Source organism: Caloenas nicobarica, chromosome 2, assembly GCF_036013445.1.
Source record: "Caloenas nicobarica isolate bCalNic1 chromosome 2, bCalNic1.hap1, whole genome shotgun sequence".
Taxonomy (NCBI): Eukaryota; Metazoa; Chordata; class Aves; order Columbiformes; family Columbidae; genus Caloenas; species Caloenas nicobarica.
The window spans coordinates 21,031,452-21,054,310 of NC_088246.1; the positions used below are offsets into that span (position 1 = coordinate 21,031,452).

The window sequence follows — 22,859 nt, forward strand, 5'->3', positions numbered from 1 at the left end:
AATTTATTTGTTTTACATGTTCATACATAGCTTGAGCATTCTGTCTTACTAAGTACTATATGAACCAATATATGACAATAAACCAATGACTTAATTCCTCTTCTAAGGATCATGAAAAGGTCTACCATTTTAAAGTCCTATTTATTTCCATATTCCTGTTCTTTTTGTGAGCTTTAATGCACAAAATGCCAAGGAATAATGCTGCTAATGCAGTCCAAATCCTGCACTGACAGTTTCTAAACTTCTCTTGCTGCAAAGAAAATCAGCCTTTCTTATCAGTAGATTCCCATCTTGAAATACCTTCAGTTCAAATTTTCCTGTCACGAGCTGCTTGAAAACTCTGCCTGTGCCTAATAACTTTTCTTGTGTTAACATAGAAATCTAACAGAAAACTTCCCTCCCTTTTATAGATGGTAAGATGCTATTTGATTAGTCTGGATTAGCTTTTCTACCCAGCTGAATTGTCCCCAGAAAGATGAAAGCAGGACATCTCAACCACAGAAAGGCAAGACGGAAGCAGCCAGTGGAACAAGGGTGGGAACTGACACACCATCGCTTACCCAGTTAATTCCATTCAGAAGCCTAGAGAAACTACTTCACAACAGTGAGCACTACCTGAAAAGAACAGTGTCAACTGACTGAAAAAAATGTAAACAGGCAAATTTCAAAGATGTTTTTAATTTGGTTTATCTCTAATTTTCACCTGGCTAAACGGAATAGCCAAAGGGGTTCCAAACTAATTACGTCTGTGATGGAAGTTTCTTCACTAACTTTAGCAGGGCTCTCTCCATCTTCTATTTCAACAGGTTTTGGAGTATGGCCTGATGGTTAAAGGAACGTGAACAACTCATTGTAACCATAAGTTGTCCAGAAATCTGCCTGGCTTATCCACGCACCCCAAGCACTGCCCCCTCATCCAGCACTCGTCCCCTTCACTGTTGTCAAAATGAGTTGCAGCTTAAAAGCAGTAGCAGATATTGCCTTGACTGAAATTCCCCACTACTTCCACTGCCCCAAAGACAAAAGGTCAACAAGAACACATACTCAAAGGAAAAGAAAATTAATTTAGATTTGTAGATGATGTGTTTGTGCAATAGAATAATGCAGTGTATACACTTCACCTTCTGTGGGCAGGCTCGTTGGCAGGTGGGAAGTGGTGGATCCTCCGGTGGTTGTTAAAACTCTGAACTTTGTGGTGGTTGGCAGAAGGGCGGTGCTGGAGTACGGAGATGTTTCGGTTGTGTCTATATTCTTCTCACAAATCTTATCTTTTGACTGTTGGGAAACAAGAAAAACGAAGAGAAAATTAATTCTCAGTGGGGACTGTCACTGAAGAATTTAAGCATGGACAAGCTGTCGGGATAAAAAGAATGAAAATGGAAACACTAAATCAAGGAATTTCAAGAGCTTTTTTTTTTTTTCATTTGAAGTGCTCTACATAGCATTCAGCAACATAAATTTTTCATTTAGCTGCAAAACTTACAATGCTCAATTATTAATGAAAAGGCTTCAAAGTCATCCCTGAATGTCAAACTTTATTTCCCACAATCAGATTCTAGCATCTAAGATTATAATTCAAATTTTCACTCTACTATTGTGAATGCTCACTGCTATTGGTCTGAGTGCCATAAGACATGTTAAAAAAGTATGTGGGACTTGTAGCTCTTCCTAGTGAGTAATGTGTAGTTAATTGGAGAATTTAATTAGGCTTTACATGCAGTTATCACAGGAGAATATGCATATGTGTGTAAACTGTGTGCACGTATTCAGCTTATAGAATATTTATATACCACACTATGGAGAAACACATTCACTATATACCTATGAATTCCATACAATATTAAAATTTCCTATATTACATGTATATACAATATAACAATTATTATATAAAATATAAATGTTCTAAAATATCAACTATAAAAATAATAATAATAAAAATGATTATATTAGTCCACCATAAATAATATTCACCATCATATAATTATTTAACTTCTATTTTCATGCGCAAATATTTCAATACAAATCTTGAGGGTTTTTTTAAATTTCTGGACACTTTTAAAATTCTGCAGGTGTAATGAATATTTTCTTTCATGGATCACACAGTTTGTCAGGAAAATACATACAATTACCCAGCAGAAAATATGGGAACTGCCTGTAATTCCTGCTGTCCCCATTCATTTTAATGAGAAGTGGAATCCCGCAAAGCCTCTTCATTTTATTGAGATGCATCTGTCAAAACCCAGTGAGTGTTGTCATACTTTTATTATGTATGGGTATTTTATTGTCCTTTGTTTGACAAGAAACAATATATATTACATTTAAAAAAGGTTTCAGTACCTGCAATATAACTATTCATTAAATTACTTCATATTTTAGCTTGAAAATTTAGCTCAAAATCTATATTACAAAGAAGGAAACATTGCTATGAGAATCCTCATTATTCACTATCTTGAATGAATGCCTCTAAAATTAACCTCTGTATGCTAATTATTGATCCTTCATTGAACTCCAGCAGTCAGCTCAGGCATCATTCTGGAAGGTGCCAAGTCAGCCGTTGCTTCTTCTCCAGAGAGCCTGAAAGCTGGACTGTGAGCAGCAATCAAGTACCCTGAAACCGTGCAAATCAAACTACTAGTTTCTCAGATACGCTTAGTATATCAATAATTTCCTCTCAGATCATGTACTAAGCCTTGTAGCACCAGTTGTGTTGGAACAGGAAAGAAGCAGCAGAACGGGATGCCACTGTCATGCAGACAGTGGGATTTGGATAACTTAATCTACAGCAGGGGCGTCAAACTCATCTTCACCGGGGGCCATATCAAGAGTAGCTACACTTATACAGTCCTAAAATTACATTTGGCCCTTTGAAGGCAATGGCGAGGCTGATGTGGCCTCCGGTGAAAATGAGTTTGATCTACAGGCACATCTGAGTCCTAGCTAATTTTGATCTGGATTAAAGCAATACAAAGGTTGTGCACTATAACAACAAGTACTCCCAGTACCTTTTATTTCATGTTGAAATACTGTCCTCCACAGACAAAAATCTCACAGAAATTCCATTCTTAAATCATGAGTTTACAAACTGCAAAGCTGAAGGTCCAAGCCCAGGTAACAAGGCAGTATGTAGGATGCAGTTATTTTGCGATTACAGTTATAAGAAAAAAATTCCATCAGGATTTATATCATTGCTTCTCTTTGCTACTTCTGAGAATAAAACATTCTAACTAGACACCTGGGGCTACATTTTGCCCTTGGTTTTACCAGACATTACAGTTCAGAAGGGCTATGTTGCTGAAACTCATAACAGAATGTAGCCCTTTAATCCAAAATGGAAAAGTAACTGCTTTTTATGACCATCAGGAGATTTAAAGTATCATAAATTAATTTGTTCCTATTACCACACTTCCCAAATGAAAAAAAAATCACCAACAAAAAAGAACCCTCAAAGCAAAAAGCCTCCTAAAGGGAGCATATTGGGAAAGAACCAGCAGTAAGATATTAAAAATGAATGGCTCTGGTCCAGGAGTACCCCCAGTACCTCTTTGAGAAAAGGCCTGTAGTCCTTGTTTGACAGCACACCACTACCACAGTCAGATATCTTTCTTGTTCTCTCACTGCCTCTCCAGGAAAGGACATCCAAATGACTTGCAGGATTTTTTGCTTTGGTTTGGTTTGGTTTGTGTTTCTGTCTTATTTAAAAAATATTTGAATTAATCTATGTAATTTGTTTTGTACTAAATTATTTGGCCAGTTTTCATAAGCAAAATGAAGTCATGAAATGCCTGTTTTGCACTTGAGACTGCTCTGGCAGAGGCTTTTCTGCTTTGAGGAACATCACAGTTTCTTCCCCTTTTTCTGGCAAGATTCAGAGATCTAAGTGAAAAACAATGAAGGGACATTGTTTTAGGGCAGGCTTTCTGGTATTTTTATTTTTTATTTAAAGTATTTTTATTTTGTGTCCATTTTATTCTCTGAAATGGGGACATAAACTGCTTAGCCTATTTTTCTTTATTATGCCTTACAGTATTTCTACTGAATGATAAAGATAAATATAGCACATCTTTGGCCTTGAAACCATGCTTCATGATATGAAGAATTTAATCAAAAGCATTGTAAGTGTATAAATGGCCTCTGATGGGCTGACGATGTAAACTACTCACATACCTCTTCAGGGCAGCCACTGTCTACCCAATCTTGCCGGTGACGGTCAAATCCACTGGAGCATCTTTAAATGATGACATAGATAGGAGTTGTCCAGATGGAAATAGAAGGAGAACAAGAAGAAAGGAAGGGAGAGGAAGAGAATGACAGAGAGAATAAGTAAACAATGTGGTTTATTTTAAAATCCATATGATTTATGTGGTATTACTTTTATTCAAGAGGCTGTTGCTTGCAATATGAGTCAATCATTTAATCCACTTCAGTGAAAGGCATTTCAATGAATGAGTTATTTTTCTAGGTGGTTTTACTTTTTTATTATTTTATTTCATAGTTTTGAAATAGGAATGTTTCCCTTCCACTGGATAATTATTCTTAAGACTGCACTGAACCATAGCATTTTTAAGTTTGATGTCAGCCATATGGATATAAATTGGTTTAATTATTTCTGTCCAGACTTCTTAGTCAGGAAAATTTAATCCCACAAAGGATGTAGCGAACCAGTCACTGCTTTTATCAGGCAAGGTGATCTGAGACATCAAGATACACACATAATGATGTGAACAATGTTCACAGATTTAGATAAGAGCTCCTCTGAACAGCCTTCATAACAATTAGAGAATACCATACAGTTGCATCTACCTCCTCACTCGCTGCAGAAAACTTAGGTTGCATGCATATTTCTTATCAAATTAGATGAGGGTAATAACCTGCCTGCAATATCCTTTCTCATTTGCAATATGTAGTGAAGAAATTTTAAAGACCTTCTAATGCTTTAATATAATAATTCCCCTGGCAATCCCCATCTCACAAGAGTGTTATCAGGGTTTATACAGTAACTTAGGGTTTCCTAGGCAGCAAGTAGCATTACAAACAGAAAATATTATTAAAATGACAAGTAAATAACTAAACTATGATGTCCAACCTTGATTCTCCCCAGTTAGGGGTTTTAAATTTTTATTTGTTTGTTTTTCTTTAGTTTTCTGCATTTTATTATTGTAGTAGTGTGTTATGAGATGGGATGCTGTCAGTTGGCATCCATGGTCATAATTTATCTGACTGTACAGCAAATAACTTTCTCATTGTCTTTTAATAAAGCTGGGCAAGCATACATGGCCACTGTTATGGTTAGTTTTATTTATGGGGTCATTTTTTGTTCTCAATGAATTGAAGATGCCAAGACATACTAAGTACTGCCCTACTTCATCCGAGGTAAAACAGGTGCGTTTGTAAGAATGGAACAGTGGAATCATCTTTGTAGTAGGAGAGGATGTTACGAGAGAGTGAAAACAAAGTTAACAACACACTTGGTATAATTAACTTCTCCACATAATTATTCTGAGCAGAATCTACAATGTCTTCGACAAAAGGTTTTGAGAAAATGTTGATTTTCTTGTTAGTTGTTCTTGCACTAATCCACATTCCATCAGTTGCAGTGTTACTAAAAAAATGCTCCAACACTAACAGGTGTCAATTATCACTCACTCTATAGAAACTGACTTTTCCAAAAACATACTGCAGTGAAGAAAAAAGATGTCCAAACCAGAAATGCATTCCAGAGAAATCCAGAGACCTTTTCCCAATGCATGGGAATAAAGGCTACAGTAAAGACCTTTTTCTTCTTGCTGAAGGGTGAGTGAATTTGTGCTATGCTGGGAGCTCAGTGCTGCCTCCCCATCTTTGAAGTGTTCTGTCCCCATGAATGCTTGAGAGAACAAGAAGGACCTTGCTAAGCTGAAAGAAATGATGACATGACATTCCAGGTATGAATAGAACATATTTTTTTGAAGTCTCATCTCTCCTACTTTTCTCTAAAGTTTGAAGAACTTCAAAAGGAATCAGCAAACCACCAAAAACTGAATGCAACATGCAACGACTTGGAATGGCTCTTTCAAACATCTGAGACACTCTTCAGGCGACCCTACCTTGAAAAAAGACATTAAACCCTGGACACTGTTTATTTAAATTTTTCTATGGATCCAATGGTGAATTAATATCAGAAATCAGCTTTATCACGAACTGGAAAGGTTCCGGCCTGTTTGTAAACTTCCTTTGAGGCATGTGTCAATGAGATATCAGCTGTAGCAGGTACTATCATTGCTCCATCATTGATTTAGAATTCTGGAAACTGCCATTTCAGTGTACCACCCACTCTGCTGATTGCATTTTTAAGAGCTTCATCTAGTATCATGGTGATAATTCCCTGTTGCCATTAAAACACTGGGGCAGATTTGATTACGTGTGGCATTTATGCCATCTGTCAACATGGCCATTTTATGACAATGTTATTTTCGAGTGATGACCAAAACCAGTTCCTAGCAAAGCAATAACAAAGATGTTCTAAGAAATGAGAATAGGGACATTAATGAAATGTAAGCAAATCCAGGATTTGTGTGGAACTTGGTTCAGAGAGCAAAGGGAGAATTAAAGTCTGCACATATAGCAATGATGATTTGGTATAACTAATGCAGCTGAATCTGGGTAGCATGAAAGATGTCAGAATCCTTTCAGTGAAATGTACATAGGAAGAAAGGAGATGGAGATGTCATGACATGTACCAGATGCCATTTACCTCTATTTAGCAGAGAATAGTTAAATGACAAGAAGTGTCCATTCAGTGCATGAAGTGAAACTCTTTTCTGCTCTCTTAAGAGAGTTCAATGAGGATTAATAACAATAACAAATCAGATATCCTGTATATGGAAAATTCATCAAAGTTTAACCTGTAAAATCTAAAAACATGATGGAAAATTATTGAGAAAGAAAGAGACAAAGTCTGGATGGACAAATCTTTTCACCAGGTTGAGCTGGTATAAAACAAGAGTATTAAAATGCACAACACGTGTCCTTTAAATCAATTATTCCCTAGCTGTGTTTTGCCAGGATATCTGTAAAAGCGTATGAAGAATGAATTTCTGGCAACTGAAGGGCATTTCAGAAATCTGAAATGATTTCTTAAATATCATGTAATTACTCAGCTCAGTTAAAATATTCATTAACTCCTCTAAATAAAAGGTTAACCTGGATAATTAAATAGAAAATTGAACAGACAGAACTCTTTTCTGCCTTTAACCACTAAGGAAAGCCCATCACATCAGGAAAAGATTAAGACACTTGCTAGGTTGTTTGACTTACTAAAAAAAGTATTAGAACATTTTAAAGTGGATTTTTTTTCCAAGCTGAGGGAGATAGGAAGTTATATATATATATATAAAAAATATATTTTTTAAAAATAAAAATATCGGAAGCTTTGAACTTTGTCTAAATGAAAAAAACCTAACCATCGAGTGATTTTTGGAGGAAAAAAAGCATTATCTTTGTGCTTGATCTGGCTTCACCTTCCTTTACTGCAGAACAGGCTCTGAATATCACTTTCTAGTCAATTGTGCTGTCTGGGAAAAGACTATTTTCTCCCTTTGTTATTTTCCACTTTTCCTTGTCACAAATGCAGAATTTTATCACAGCCTGAAGCACTTATGAAGTTCATGTGAAGTGTCACTGTGAGTGACTGTGGTATGAATTCATAAGGTATTTGAATGGTATTTGTGCTTAGCATCTAGCTCAATATACCTAATCATATATCCGAATTCCAGCATAATGTGTGGTCTCTGTTGGTCCTTTACTTAAACGTATTGCTTAATTAAAGTGTACTTCAGAATAGGATGACAATTTAGATTGTTAGAAGAAGATCTGCTCCCATCTTGGCAACATAAGGTAAGAATAACTAAGATGATTTGTTAATACAAGGATTTAAAACATACAGTACTACAAAGAGCCTATACTATCTTAATGCTTTTGAAAAATTCAAATTTAATTACTAAGGCATAGTTAATGCTCAGTGCAGCATATCCATATCTGCAGCATTGAATTCCATCATTGTCTTAACATAGCGTGCCTCTCAAAATTTACAACATTCAGGTGATGATAAAGATGATAAGAGAGTGGCATAAATTTCAACAGGCAATCTTCAACCTGACAATGGTTCCACAATTTTATGGGATGGAAAATTTTGATAAATATAGCTACAGGTTCTGTAAAGTACTTCTGCAATATAATGTAAACAGATAAGCGAAAAGGCGTTAAAGAAAAAAACAAAAGGCTGTTATTTTAAAGTAAAAGATTGAACATGAGTAAGACTCAATGTTTGTAACTGACACAACATATGAATAGGCAGTAGGAAATAAGGACTCCCATAGGGAACTCTTGTGGTTGGAAGAGCCTAAGAATAAAAGTATGCTAAAAGAAGTCAGTTTTATTTCCAATTCAACTAGAAAGAAAGGAAAAAATCCTAGTTAAAGTGAGGCTTGGCAGAGTTCTGATTAAAGAAGAAAAGGAGGATATTTTCTATAGTCTTAATGTCAGTTACAACAACAAAGGAAACATGCTGAAAAGCAGATAAAGAATAAAAAGAAAGCTTTTGTTAAATGTCCTGCTTTGAATAGCTAGAAGGAAAAAGAAAGTGTAAGAGGAGAGCCTTAGAGTCAAATTTATGCAATTATGGTGGCAGAATTTCCACCAGAATCAGCAGAAAATAATAACAATCAAATGTGTTCTTGGGAAGGGGCCACACCGAAATTCGTCTCTGATACTAGATCACATTCTCCCACTGCCTTTGCCTTTGTGCCTTTATACCTGCACAAAGTGGGTATAAAGCGCCTATAGCAACAGAAGTTAGCAGAGAATTCTGATCTGTTGGCACTGCTACCTGTTTTGCACACAAGTAATTACTCAGGGTTCAAGGCAAGGAGTTCTGAAGCACTACTGGGTTTATTTACAGTCTGCTTAGTGATCCTAACCAGCACAATTAATCCCCTTTCTTACCTTTATGTGATTGTCTGAACTCTTATATCCAAAATGATCTTTTTAATTTTAGGGTGGATGCTTCCATGATCTTACTTTTTTTTTTTTTTTTTTTTTTTTTACAATATGACATGTTACATTTCCTTCTGGTGAAATAAATAAACATGAGTGGCCAGCTGTATTTTGAAAGCTGCTTTATAGTCCTTTACACTGACAACCTCAGAAGTACAGTTAGCCTCACATATCTGTTGCTTTGTCTCTTATTTTTAAAATAAAAATATGAAGGTTACCTTTGGATAAAATATTTCATTTTCCACTTTAGAGTTGAGGAAATAGAGCATAGGAGCCATGAAATGACAAGCTGAGATAACACAGAATTCTGTAACAAAATCTAGAGTTAAGCCGAGATTTTCTGAAAAAAAGACAAGCACAGACTAATTCACATCTCCTATGCTTCCCATAGAACTCCCAGACATATGAATCGCAGAACTGAGAATGAAATTGAAAAACATCAAGTCTTGGGTGGCATGCACCAAGGCACAGATCTCATTTACACATTGGCCAAGCTTCCTTTTTTATTCATTGGCTTTTACAGCGATTTTGCTCCTGTATAAAAAACCCACTGATAATGTTAACAAGTAGTAGAGTCCTTGGGACAGGATCAAAGTGGAGATAGTATGAAATAGAACTGTTCACATTTCTGTTATCAGACATGAACCCCCAGCAATCGTGCAATACATAACATGGCTGTTTCAGTACTAGTGGGCATCAGCATCTGAGCTGCTAGAAAGAGAAGTGATGTTTTTGTTAGGCTAGATTAGTGCTCCTGTTATCTCTCATTTACAACTCTGAAGTGTAAGAAGTCAAAGGAAGCATGAGATACAAGAGGAGAAGGAGCTAGAGAGCAACTAAAAAGAAGGACGTAAATCAACCTGTAACTGGTTCTGTTCAAACAAACTCAAAGTTCAGAAAGTTGTGTCCCAAATTAGTATTCTCCTTGCATCCCATTTTTTATCTAAAAGTCTGTGAAATTCTGAAATCAACATTCAGGAAGAACAATCTGCAAAACAAATTACCAAAGAATTACAGAACAGTTGGGGTTCATCAATTTCTTCATTAATTGTACATATCAATATTTCTTATGATATCTGGTGGTAAGCAAGTGGTTTCATTAATGCTATACGATAATACAGATATTGGAGGAGTTAATAGAACTGAATAGAGAGGGAACTAAAAATTTAATGGCGCACAAAAAAATCTTTGATATTTAGGGAGAATGCTGAAAAAACTGTTTATTTCTCTGAAACTGGGAATACCTCCTACAGGGAAATGTTAGAGTCTCCACAGTTTAAGGTGACTGGAAAGACTGACAAAATAAGTATGCTCTAGAGAACCAGTAGATCATGTGGAGAAATTGAACAGTTTACCTTAGCCGGTCTTAATCTCAGATTATCCAAATTTTATGAAGATACATGTGGATTCCATGTTTGTCTAAATAAAAATTTCTGGCAACATTGCATAAGAGCATGTGTATAGCAATATGCAAAATTTAAAATAATATGCTAACATAATCGACTTTTCATTTATTGCACTTCCTTAAAGAGTGATATCTAGGAGGCTACAAGACAAATATGATTTCTGTGATGTTCAAGTTATATTGAGGAGGACAACCATAAGAGGTTAGCACTTCTGGAAAGCAGTTAAGACTATCGTGGTCATTTTGGCTGTTTCTTTACTAGTAAAATGAACACATCCAGAAATGTTCCTTGGCACTGAAGACTGCTGGCACAGAATGGCCTATGTCTGAACAAGCAAACTCCTTCAACCTCAAAAAGAAGGATGCTGCACATAAACTGCCAACTGGGAATAATTCCTGGAACAGTCCAACTCCTGCACCATGCCTGGGAACAATTCTGGATAGTGGTCCTGGACATGGACTGAAATCACATTAGGGAACATCATGACTACTTAATGGCACAGACAATCATTTTCCAGTGCCCAGGAAGCTTCATAGGCTCTGTTTGATTAGCAAGTGATCCTATATCAATAACATTTGGTATGGGAAGATGAACTACAGCTATACAAGTGATGGTTTTGTATGACTGCTGAACTGACCATTAAGCAAATCTAACTGGGACTGCCTTTCTGCATTATATTTCAGTGAAACAGAAAAAGTAAAGGAAAAGAAAATTTGATCTAGTTCAAAACCTTTCAATTAAAATAATCTTGATTTATTCTATTAAAAATACTTGATTTATTTAATTCCTTGTTTTATTTACTTCCCTTGTAATGATAGCAGAGGAAAGGAAGAGTGAGGGTCACAAAATTGGTGGAAGACAGATTTCTCCACAGTAATGCAGTGGGTTGGGTGCTTATATGAAGGGAAGGAAACTAATGCTTCCACAAGAGTACATTAACATTCATCCTATAAAGTACCCTAGAGTCAGGTGTGATAACCTGGGCTGCCTGTCTCCACAGATGTTTCCTGAATTTCTGTCCTAATCTTGGAGGTTATCTGAAATGTTTTGTTCTCAGTTTCTGTTCTTTCACTTTTTATAAACACTTGGAATAAAGAAAGAAAGGGGCAGTTGAGAAAATTATTATCTAGCCCAGCAATTTAAGATATAATGGGGATGTGGTATCTGGGTTCTGTAATATGAACATCCAAATATTTGATAAAAGATACACAGCAACTCATTTCTCAGAACATACCACCTTCCAACAGTCAAGGAAGAAGTCAGGAACTACAAATTAAATTCATCTCAGACATGAAAGAGAATCTGATACCTTATTCTTCACTAAATTAATGTTCTGCCAAGAAGGCCTATTGGGCAAAATACACCTACTGCACAATCATTATTTTTGCTAATCCATTAATGAAGTTTTTTCTGTAACTGAATTTATCTGACTAATTGTCACAAGGCTTGGGTTGGTCAAATCTGTGTGTTTTCTAATATGTCATTGTTGGTAAAGAAAAAAATTCCCAAGTTGTCCAGCTGTTGTAGGCGACGCTATATTATAGTGAGACAACCAAGGAGGAGTTTGAGACCCTGACTGCATTCCTCTGTCTTTAAACCTGTGCTCATACGGAGCAGCTTCCTACCTGCAGATGTCAAAACCTTCTTGAAGGTCTGTCTCTGAATTCAGGCAACATAGGTAAAATTTCTGCCTTACCCACTAACTTCCCTGTTGGTGTTTTTGAAGTAATCTTTACTCTTGTGTTTAAGTAACTATCTTATTTTTTCTGTTATCATTTCTGTTCTGTATTCACCTAAGCATCATCTACTTATATATCACATTACTGTACCATGCAAATTAACATCCTAACTGGTTTGCATTATACTTTATTTACCCCGTGTAATGCGTGAGCATGTTGTTAATTTGTTATCAGGAAAGCCTGTTTTCTTTGATATTTATACCTTGCATTCTTCTGATTATACAATTAAATTCTAATAGTTACATTAGACCACCATTTGAGACATTTGGGAATCAGTCAGGCTATAATGCCTGGTGTAGAAACTCAGTCCTGGGAACGTCGATCTCATGGCACAGGACGATGACCAGAAATCTGGGTCAATTTTCATAAAATATCTAGGATACATATAAATTGCATTCTGAAGCATCTGTCTGTGGATCCCTTTCACAGTCAAGTGTCACATTTCACCAGTGAAATAGGAACATGTTTGAATTCAAACATTCTGGTAGTAGCTATCAACGTAAGAAATGAACAAGTGAAAATGAAACCAATCAGAACAGAATTCGTGGCTGCTGTGTGATGGAACATGGTGCAGTTCTGCCAGTAAATGACAGTTTAATCTCAGAGGGAATGCCTGTTTTATAAGGCAGGGCAATACCCACTATTATGGCTATAGCACTCAGGATAAACAAATGATGTATAATTAAGTCTGAACTTCACTCTATTGTGATTTTGCTCTGTTACTGGCACAGAAGTTGCAGTTCTAGATATAAATAGTTCATCAAAGACTGACTGTGGTTTCATCTTATTGCTCTAACAAAATAATGAAGAATAAAATGTTACTAGTATGTGAAAGAATTGCAAAAAAAGTTTCTACAGAAAAGAGCTATGCTACCCGCCTATTTATCTAGTGTTTTATCACTAGGGTACCTTAGGTGCATCTGTGAAACTGAAAACATGGAAATTAAACACAGATTTTATGATCTTCCTTCAAAATTAATCAGCAAAATTAAAAATTCTCAAAGGTATAAATGACAGATGGAAGCCCACTTTCCCTCCTCTCGATGAGATTTAAGTGCTTGACTGTCCTCTGTAACTTTGATAACTACTTCCTGCATTAATAATAAAACACTTTAGGAATGTGATGTATATGATAGAACTACATGAGACAGAGTTTGCATTAAGGTCTTAAAACAGCCCAGGCACTTGTCCTTTTTGTATTGACTGCGATATCTATGTATTGGCCAAGCTGTGTTGCAAAATTGGATACCACAGAAACTTGGATGGTAGATAATGATCAGAGATTCTAAGCTCCAGAAGACACCTCTGGCAAGGGAAACAATAGCTAGTGAAACCAATCTCATATTCTGAAAGGCAAATGATATGGTAAGAAACACAAATATAATATATGAGTGGTGTGAGTGATGTGGCCTAAATAAATCACTGTGTTTATATCTAGTTTAAGAAACCTCGAAATGCTTCCCAGTCTTCAGGTTCAGGAGTTCATAGAAAATATTTCAATAAAAATATTAGGATTTCAGAGTAATGAGAACTGTAGCAATCTTCTGCCTATTTTCTAGAAATAATTTAAAGTTTTGTAACCCAGCCTTGCGTTTCTTAAAGATCTACATCAGTTATAACTGTTGTCCTCATGTTGTTCTGAATTACTCAGTAAAACACAAAGCATACATATGTAAAAGCGTGTGACTGCTGCAGCTGTAAGAGAACTGGCTAGTTTCTGTATGAAAACAGGATTTAAATTCATTTGGGTAGATATCAAATCTATTAACGGTAATATAGAGATAGTTTTATTCTCTAGCTTGGGTCTGCTAAGAACATCAGTAAGCAGAAAGAAGGACACTGCAGAAGAACATCTGGAAAGATGAAACTCAAGGAATGAAGGCCATAAGCCAAAGTTCTACTAGTGAAGGAGAAAACTCAAGTGTTTGCCCAGAAAAGATATTCCACATAGCTCTCAGGCAGTATGTATCCATTTTAGGATATCAGCTTTGAACTATGCAAGGGGATGATTCTACTCTAGCGGGTCCCACACTGTATCTAGTGAATTGGCTGGTCTTGTTCTGATGTGTCCTAGGCCTCTGAAAACTACCGCACCTTCACAAGGGTTCTGTTTAGAGACTGAACTTCTTAGGTTTATTTGTATTAATCAAGGGGAATTACAGAAATTCCACAATAATTCCATAGAATCCAGCTACTAACAAATTCCACAAACATATCCTAGAACATAGAAAGGCTATTTATCCAGTATTTATCCATGTATCAAACTCAGCAAAAAGTTAGTTCATCTGCCTGCAGGCTAACTTTCAATAAAACATGTTAAGAGCTCAGGGTCATATACATTCCATAAAAGCACTTTTAAAGGTACCGTTATGTACATTTTACTGATACGTACATCTTTATCGTTATGTATTTTTAAATGTACCTTCAGGCTCACTGAAGCTTACACTGTCTTCTAAACAGAACTGCCTTCCCACTTGAGAATATCTACTACTATGATCTTGTGAGGCTTCTTTCATCAAACAATATAATCGCTGGGCTCACTGTGGCCTGAGAAAATGCTTTGTTTCTTCTGTGCCACTTTCCTTTCTTGCTTTACTCCCATCAGGCTTGCCACGCATACAAAATTCTCAATTATTGAATGCTAATTTCCTAACAGTTTCTTGCAGTTCATGCTTTCAAACTAGCTTGTCAATTAAGACCGAGCAGCTTGGAAAGGATTTGAAGAAGTTGAGTGTAGAGCAATTTTCTGCTCAATAAAGTATAGATCTAGTTATCGTATCCTCCTTACCAGTAAAGTATCAGGGCTGACAAATTTACACATTCATTCTTGATACATTTGTTGCACTAGATTAAAAAGACCAATTGCTGTCTCAACACGACTTTTAAAACAGAAGAAAAGTATGTTGGATTTTAATCAGAACAAACTCTGTAAAAGGGCCAGAATTTCTACGTCTCAGATTTTCCATATGATTGCTCCATAATTGGCAAAGAAACAGTACACAAGTTAGAAAAATGGGACTGACATTACTTTTCATTTATCACAGGGTAAATTTGACCTAATTCAAGAATCACCTTGTTAAGACCCGGGTGTTAGGACTCTGCTATGTTTTCATGTAAAGCCACTCCGGATGGAGTGGAATACAAATTCTATACACAAGCAGAATCTGGGCATATTTCTTTTGCATTGCCTGAAGCAGCAGGATGATCAGCAAATTAATGAAGTTTTACACATTGATAAAATGGAATATACTTTATGGAATACACTATATTTTAAATGTCTAGCCCTTCTAAAGCATTTAAAATGAGATTTTCCTTGTCATTTGTATATGAATCTATTACACTGATTGGATTATATATGCTCCCTCTGGTGGTTTGCTTAATCCATACAAATGTCTCATTTTTTAATTTTGTAATTCAATGGCTAAGATACTGTGGCCAATTTTGTAATAACAGCACACTACTGTCAGTTAAACAGTGTTGGGATAAAAACAGCCTGAGTATAAATCAGCAAGTCTTCCTCCCATCTTTTAATTTGGAATTGAAATATGTAATGTCCCTAAAGCAAACAAACAAGGAAAATTAAACCCTCAAATTGTTAAAACCAAGGATTATTTACAAGCAAGCATTTGACCGAACCTAGTAGCCTTTTATGGTTGAGTGACTCCATCAGTGGAGAAGGGAAGAGCTACAGGTGTCATCTGTCTAGAATTCTGTAAGGCCTTCGACACGGTCCCCCACAACATCCTTCTCACTAAATTGAAGAGACACGGATTTGATGGGTGGACTTTTCGGTAGATGAGTAACTGGCTGGGTGGTTGCATCCAGAGGGTAGTGGTCAATGGCCCAATGTCCAGATAGAGACCGGTGATAAACGGTGTCCCTCAGGGGTCTGTACTGGGACCAGCACTGTTTAATATCTTCGTCAATGATATAGACATTGAGTCTGAGTGCACTCTCAGCAAATTTGCAGATGACACCAAGCTCACTGGTGCATGAGGAGTTTTATGTAGTCAGATAGTAAGATTTTTTTTTTTCCTTTGGAATTCTTATGGGTGATGCTTTGCCCAGCCGATAAATATTTTAGATTACATAAGACTGTTATACTACAATATTTCACTCAACATATTTTTTATGAAAATAGGTCTTGTCAGTTGGGACATACATAACAAGAAACAAAGAGAAAATCTAACCTTTTTCCTCTTCCTGATATTAAAAATTTCTAGACATAAACTCAGATTTGAAAGTTAACTAAATATGTTTCCAAATTCTTTCTAAAGGAAGAATAAACAAACAAGACATTTCAAGCTCGCCCAGAAGTTCAGAAGACAAATAATATGCGACAATTTTTTATTTCAATTACCGTAAGGGCATTGTGGAAAACTGCCATTTCATATTTCAACTGTAAAATGTTTTCTTAAGAACTGCAGTGCCTAAAGATTTTTCCCTTCCCCCTCTTTCCAGTTAATCAGTGTGGAATGCAAAACAACTTGTTTCTTTATTACCTGCTTAGATAGGAACAGTGATTATCATAATAAAAGATTAGAAGTATCAAGACTTAAATCTCATTATTGCTACTATTCCCAGACACATTTGTGATTTTTCACTTTGCACAGAACACATTCCATAAAACCAGACATAACCTTTTCTTTTACACAATGACTGCTGTTGCTGGCATGCGGGATTAAGCATTGAAGTGAAATGTATCACAAATGGGATTCTTCCATCTTTATAGCTCAGGATTGTCCTAAGAGTACCAGAAGCTCTGGGAGCTGTGCACATACACATGGACAGAATAACTCCACTTAGAGTGCATGGAGTGCCCTGGTTCATCACTGCACACAGAAAGTCCAATACTGGAATTTGTGCAGCCTGTTCCAGGTCACTTTTCAAACTGGGAGCTTGCACTCCACAGGTCAATATCATAAACTGGTATGATCTCAAACTAGATTATTCAATGCATAATCTGGAAAATAGAGACTTTCAGGGATAAAACTGCATTTAAGCACTTAATATGAGCAAGACCTTTTTGTGAACTGGGACTCACAAAGCTAAATCTCTCTTCCTTTGCAGGGCTGCCTGGAAAGCAGTGGCAGGAGCTGACCCTGAGTCTCCAGGCAGCCACTGCCTGAGGATAGCGGAGCTGCTCTGAGCTGGAGCCATGCAAGGAGCTATGAGCTTCAGTGCTCAGGTTTAAGCACCTCAAGATCTAATGGACCACCCTTCGGGGTGAATTGGGTTCAGGGGACCCATGATCACTTATCTCCTGTGTCTTAGGGGATTCTCTGATTGTTGTGATGCTGTTGTTGTGTGAAGGGCAGCGCTACACATAATGAGCAGAGGAGATTCATGGGGCTCAGGGACTTCACTGCTGAGCCCTGCTTGGACTCAGGGAGCTGTAGGTGTTTCCTCAGACAAAGTGCCCTAGAGACCTTTTTGTTCTTAGATACTTAAGTCCAGAGTGTAGTGAGGAGGTACTTTTAGTACTGCTTTTGTATTCTGTATAACTTCCCTTGGAAAACTAAGTAAACCAGGAAAACATCCTTGTGGATGTAACTGTTAGGCTTTTGGGTGCCCTTGGGATAAGGCTGCCAGTTTGGAGGACTTGAAATTTGAATATAGGTACCAACAGTGACAGCTGAATAAAACTATCATCTAGACTCTTCACAACTCTTGCCCTTAGTCTTTCAGTACTCCAGTTCCCTATCTCCAGTGCTGGGATGACAGTACCGTACTAAACCTGAGAGATGTTGCAAGGACTGAGAGGTGCGGTAAAGCATGAGACACATTCAAAACCTGAGTCCCCAGCATGCACAGATTGTAAAAGTGTGCTCTTTGTCTGCTTATTTCTGAACTCACTGAAATATCAGTATCGCTTCACTGCCAAAATCCTAGACTTTCCTGAAGTTCATCAAAACAAAGCCATCAATATCTACAGAATCTGAATATAAATATTTTCAAAACTTTGTATAAAGTTGGCTTTTAAAAATTCCTTGATCATTTAAGTATAATATTTCCATTCTATTATATTTCAGTGCCAACTCTTCTAAAGTTAATAAACACAATTTATTTCTTAGGCAGTTAACTTCAAATGTTTCCAAAGGAACTTACTATTTCAGTAACGTGAGCAAGTTGCACAAATTGAACCTATAATATAACAGCAAAGTTGCCTTAAAGTTTCCAAAATTTTCCTGGAAAATGACATCTCTAACAGACAGGCTATACCAAATGTCCAGAGTATATAAACATTCGCAGAAGCATGAAAAGATGATATAAACAGATCTAATATTAATGAATTCTCCCAGTTTTTACATGCTGGGAAATCAGAGATAATGAAGAGAAAATCCAAATATCAGACACAGGTGACTATTATGAGGCAGATGATAAGTGTTTCTGGCATTTTACAGACATAGGTCCTTGTGTAGGAAAAAGCTAGGATACCATCTTATCTTACATACTTGTAGGTAGTCTCTTACTTATGCAATGGTTCTACTTATGGAACAGTTATGGAACATACATAGTTAAAAAAACCCAAAACAAAACAACAAACAAACAAAACAAAACCTCCTAGGGGGATCTGCTGTCTGCTGAAGACAGAAGAAAACAATGAGTCTTTGCTTCAGTCATGATGAAACTGTATGACATACTTCGTATTGGATTTCAGAGTGGATAGCTTGCCGATCCCTTATGAAAAGGAAAACTGTGATTTAAGGTTGTAGAGAGCAACAGGAGTAGAGGAATCACCTACAAGAAGAACCTGACTCTCTGAAGACTACAGGGCTGAAGTTACAGATAGGAAATAACCCACTGTTATAAAGTTATTTTCATTCCAACACATATTGCCCACATGGGGGAGTACCGTTATTCAGCAATGGCTCTGTGCTCAATTTACTTGTGCAGTTACAGGATTTAGAGACACTTTCTGTTTTTCCAAAAACTGTACTATGTTGTGTGAAAGATTTAATATATGGTTTAAATTTTACGCAAGGAAAAAAAAAATAGAAAATATGCCGTTCTTTGTAGCAATGTTGCTCTGGCTAAATGGGGTCATAACTTGTTGAGAATAAAGGGTTGTAGAACTGGTATGGAGTTTTGTTTCCTGCTGGATACATTTGCTTGTTGCCCACATGGAAGCCTGTCTGCTCTGGGAGATCTCACTTTAAAGTACCAAAGTGCTATTGTGGCTCCACAGGAGGAACATCACTGTCTGCTATAGCCACATCTGACCCTCATTGCCCCCAACAGCAAATAGTCATTCTCCCTCTGCAGACATTGGAGCACTAGATCAGTCAGTAGATTATTGCCACACTGGAAACCCATCACTATCAAGTTCAAAGCCTTCTTCAGGCTTTTGCACCAAAAGCTATTTGCCTTCCCCACCCTGGGCTTTGCCTACAAGCAAGAGAGACAGCCTTTGGTTTCTCACCTCCCAGAACAGTGTGTCCAGTCAGTTTTGCAACCCAGAAACTTGACTCAGGCATTACTCCCAAGTATCTGATTCTGCTTACTTCAAAAACTCCTCTGAGCACTCATTTGAAAGTGGACTGTAAATATAAATTTTCTTTGTACTGTAGGCACTTCTGAAATGTCTAAGTTAATATTTCATCTAATGCTTTGTCCTTGTTTTTCCAAGCAGATTGTGTTCTGCTGAAGTACAGCAATGTACATCAGAACAGGAGATAAAAGTCTAGGTTGATTTACAAGGCTGGTGACTGAAGAGCAGTGACACATGGAAAAAGCTGTGATGAAAGAACTCAAAACTCTCCATCCTTTATGATTTTTAACAGGACACTTACGTTGTCTTGTTGAGTAAGTGTTTCTTTATCACATGCAAAAAGAACATTTTAGCACAGCAAATTTATTTTTGTGGGGAGTGAAACCACAATGTGGTTGTAAATGATTCTGAATACTCTCCTGTGATCCAGACATCTCAATTGAGAATGGAATAAGGCTTTTTTTTGTATCTCCCTAAAATGAATAAACATGCTGAGGAACAGCAGGGTAAAAGTGGAGGCACTGGACTAAAAGCCAGGCGAGAGTATGCAGAACTGCTAGGGAGCAGAAAATTGTCAAAGCTGAGACAGGAATCTGTCTTGATCACAATGATCCAGCAGTGTAATATACCCTAACTAAATAAGTGCTCAGTCTTCACATTTTGGAAAGCAAGTTGCCTCTTTTTGTAAAGTATGAATCCACTTATTATTTCAGATCTTTCTCTGTATAACTAAATTAGTTGAAATAAGCTGCTAATTTCAGAAACTGGAAGAGAATGGCCAAGAAAGGAAATGGGCCCTGAGGCAGACATCATCACCAAAGCCATGTTACCAGGTAAAATAACAATTTAAAAAATAAGGTGTAAAATGTAGTATAAAATGAAGATATTTAGGGGACTGGACCATATCCTCAGAGTTTTTCAAGACCCAGCTGAACAAAGGCATGAACAAACTGGTCTCACAGCTGGCCCTGCTTTGAGTGGCAGGTTAGACGAGTTGGCCTCCATTCTGAACTGTTTTATGATTCTGTATACAATTCTCCATTTTTTTAAACCAGACTGAATATCACTCATATTTAGATGCAAATTGGATGGTATGACTGTTTTTAAACTACTGAAATTCCTGTGTAGAGACATAATCTTTGTTTTATTGTCTGGATCCAGCATTTTTTTTAAGGAATCGACTCCAGTTCCTGCTTTTCCTGCTAGTCAAGCAATGTCCAAACACAGTCTGCAGGAAATTACAATCTCACTACCGTCAGTAATGGGCTAATTAACAGCAATAAAAATGTTCAGTGTATCTGCTGCAGCTCGTGAAAGGCACAAATGTGCTGCAGCATGGAGCCAGCTGTTTTTGGGAAACAGTGCAGGAGTGACTCACAGTAGGTTCACCTTTGATTGCAGTGTGATCTTCACAGGCAAAAAACATGTGGGTTTTTTTTTTCATGCAAACTTTAACTGAATAAAAATAAGTGTGTTGAGACTCTATATTTTTCTGTAGTAAATTACACCTTGCTGGTCGTGAAGGGACAGCCGCAAATTCACCTAAATATGTAGAAGGAAACACAGCGCAACTACATGCCCGGTGTTGCTTCCTGCTAATGATAAAGGATAAAACTCTTTTAGTTCTTCACAGTGAGTTTGTTCCTCAGTGAGAAAAACAGATTTTCCAGCAATTCCAGAACTCAGGAAACTGAGTTCTTCAGAAACTACAGAGCAAAACAAAGGATCTCAAGGTTCACCTATTCTTCATAAGAGGTCCGAACTTTACAATTTCTTCAAATCTCACCTGCTAGAATTGAGTTTATTCAAAGACAAATGAAAACACTGGCCACAAACCAACAGACCTTGCTCAAACTAAAGCCAACAGATTCTCAGTGCTACAACATTTATTAATGGAAGTTGAATAAAGCAATTTTTGAAATTAAGAAATGGGTTAAAGCAAGTGAGATCTCTTCATGCTTGCTTGGAGCAGTTTTCTATAAGTATCCTTACTCTTGGAAATGTTTGATATATTTTCCACGAAACGATTTAATTTAGTTCTAATTCCACTGAAGAATTTTTTGGAAGACAAAATGACAACAGAGTGACTTCTCACATGATTTACTAAGGGAGCAGAAGCATAAGAAAACATAATAAAAGTGACCTGAAGTTACTAATTCCGTACCATGTTCATCAGCTATTTATCAGTTCTTCAGCATGATATCAAATTATTACACTGTTTTAGACAGTGATTAAGCCAGGGATAGAGGGAGAAAATATGAATTTTATTATGATTTCTACTTATTCTCCTTCAAAAGGATTTAAAAGCAGGGCCAAGGAAACAGGAGCAAAGGCTCAAGTCATAAAACAACTGTTTTAACCATTCTTGCCTAATTTCTCTGCTGAAGTGAAATGGAACAATGATGTGTTGCTAGTGATTGCAACTGAAGTGTATGTTTGCACGAATTCATGTATATAAGACGTAAATATAACAACCTTTTGTACTGAATAACCTATGGGCAATGTTTTTTGGATATCCTTTGACCCACGCAAAAAAATAAATTATTTTCTTTACCTTTGGAGTTTGCTGCACCAGCTGCAGTTGAAACCAATCTGGGCAGTGACACAGGTACCACAGCTGGTAAACTGGAGACAAGCTGGGATGTAGATAAACAAATGCGACTTATTACATTAGTCTCACAAATAAGTCTCATAAAAAGCACAAAAGAAGGATACATCTTCTGACAATATATATTTAGGGACTCAAGAAGTTCACACATGTCTCAAATAGGACACTAAACCCAGCCTGTTATAAAACATTGCCAGCTGCATGCACACAGGTACATTTTATCTGTAGGATTCTATTTGTACTGCATTTGTAAATGTATTCCTGCTTCCACATCTGTTCATTCAGCTTTATTGCTAAATTTTTATCTTTTTGCTTAATATTAAGTATTTCCTTGAATCTCTTTATTCACTGGCTCCAGTATTCCTTGGTATTGCTAACATTCAGACATATACAGATAAGACTGGCAGGAAAGTGTTCAAGAGCTATAATTGGATTAGAAAAAAGAAAAACAGCTGTTTCCATTTTTTCACAGTAGTACAGCTGGCAGTTTAAACCCAGAGATTTCTAAACAATGTAGTTTTACCTTGGACAAAAGAGGCAGATGAACTGCAATATGTGTTTGGAGATATTCCTTTGCAATGAGA

The 22,859-nt window shown here is 36.8% G+C and overlaps 1 protein-coding gene across 1 annotated transcript in view; it reads right to left on the reverse strand.

Annotated features, from left to right (window-relative positions):
* Positions 1 to 22,859, reverse strand: part of PLXDC2 (plexin domain containing 2) — a 267,301-nt gene that overhangs the window by 26,859 nt on the left and 217,583 nt on the right. Inside the window, exons 9-11 of the mRNA XM_065629653.1 lie at positions 22,222 to 22,303; positions 4,165 to 4,225; positions 1,122 to 1,275 (exon numbers count right to left, since the gene is read on the reverse strand). Of these exons, the coding sequence (XP_065485725.1) occupies positions 1,122 to 1,275; positions 4,165 to 4,225; positions 22,222 to 22,303 (297 nt within the window). The remainder of the gene's footprint in view (positions 1 to 1,121; positions 1,276 to 4,164; positions 4,226 to 22,221; positions 22,304 to 22,859) is intronic.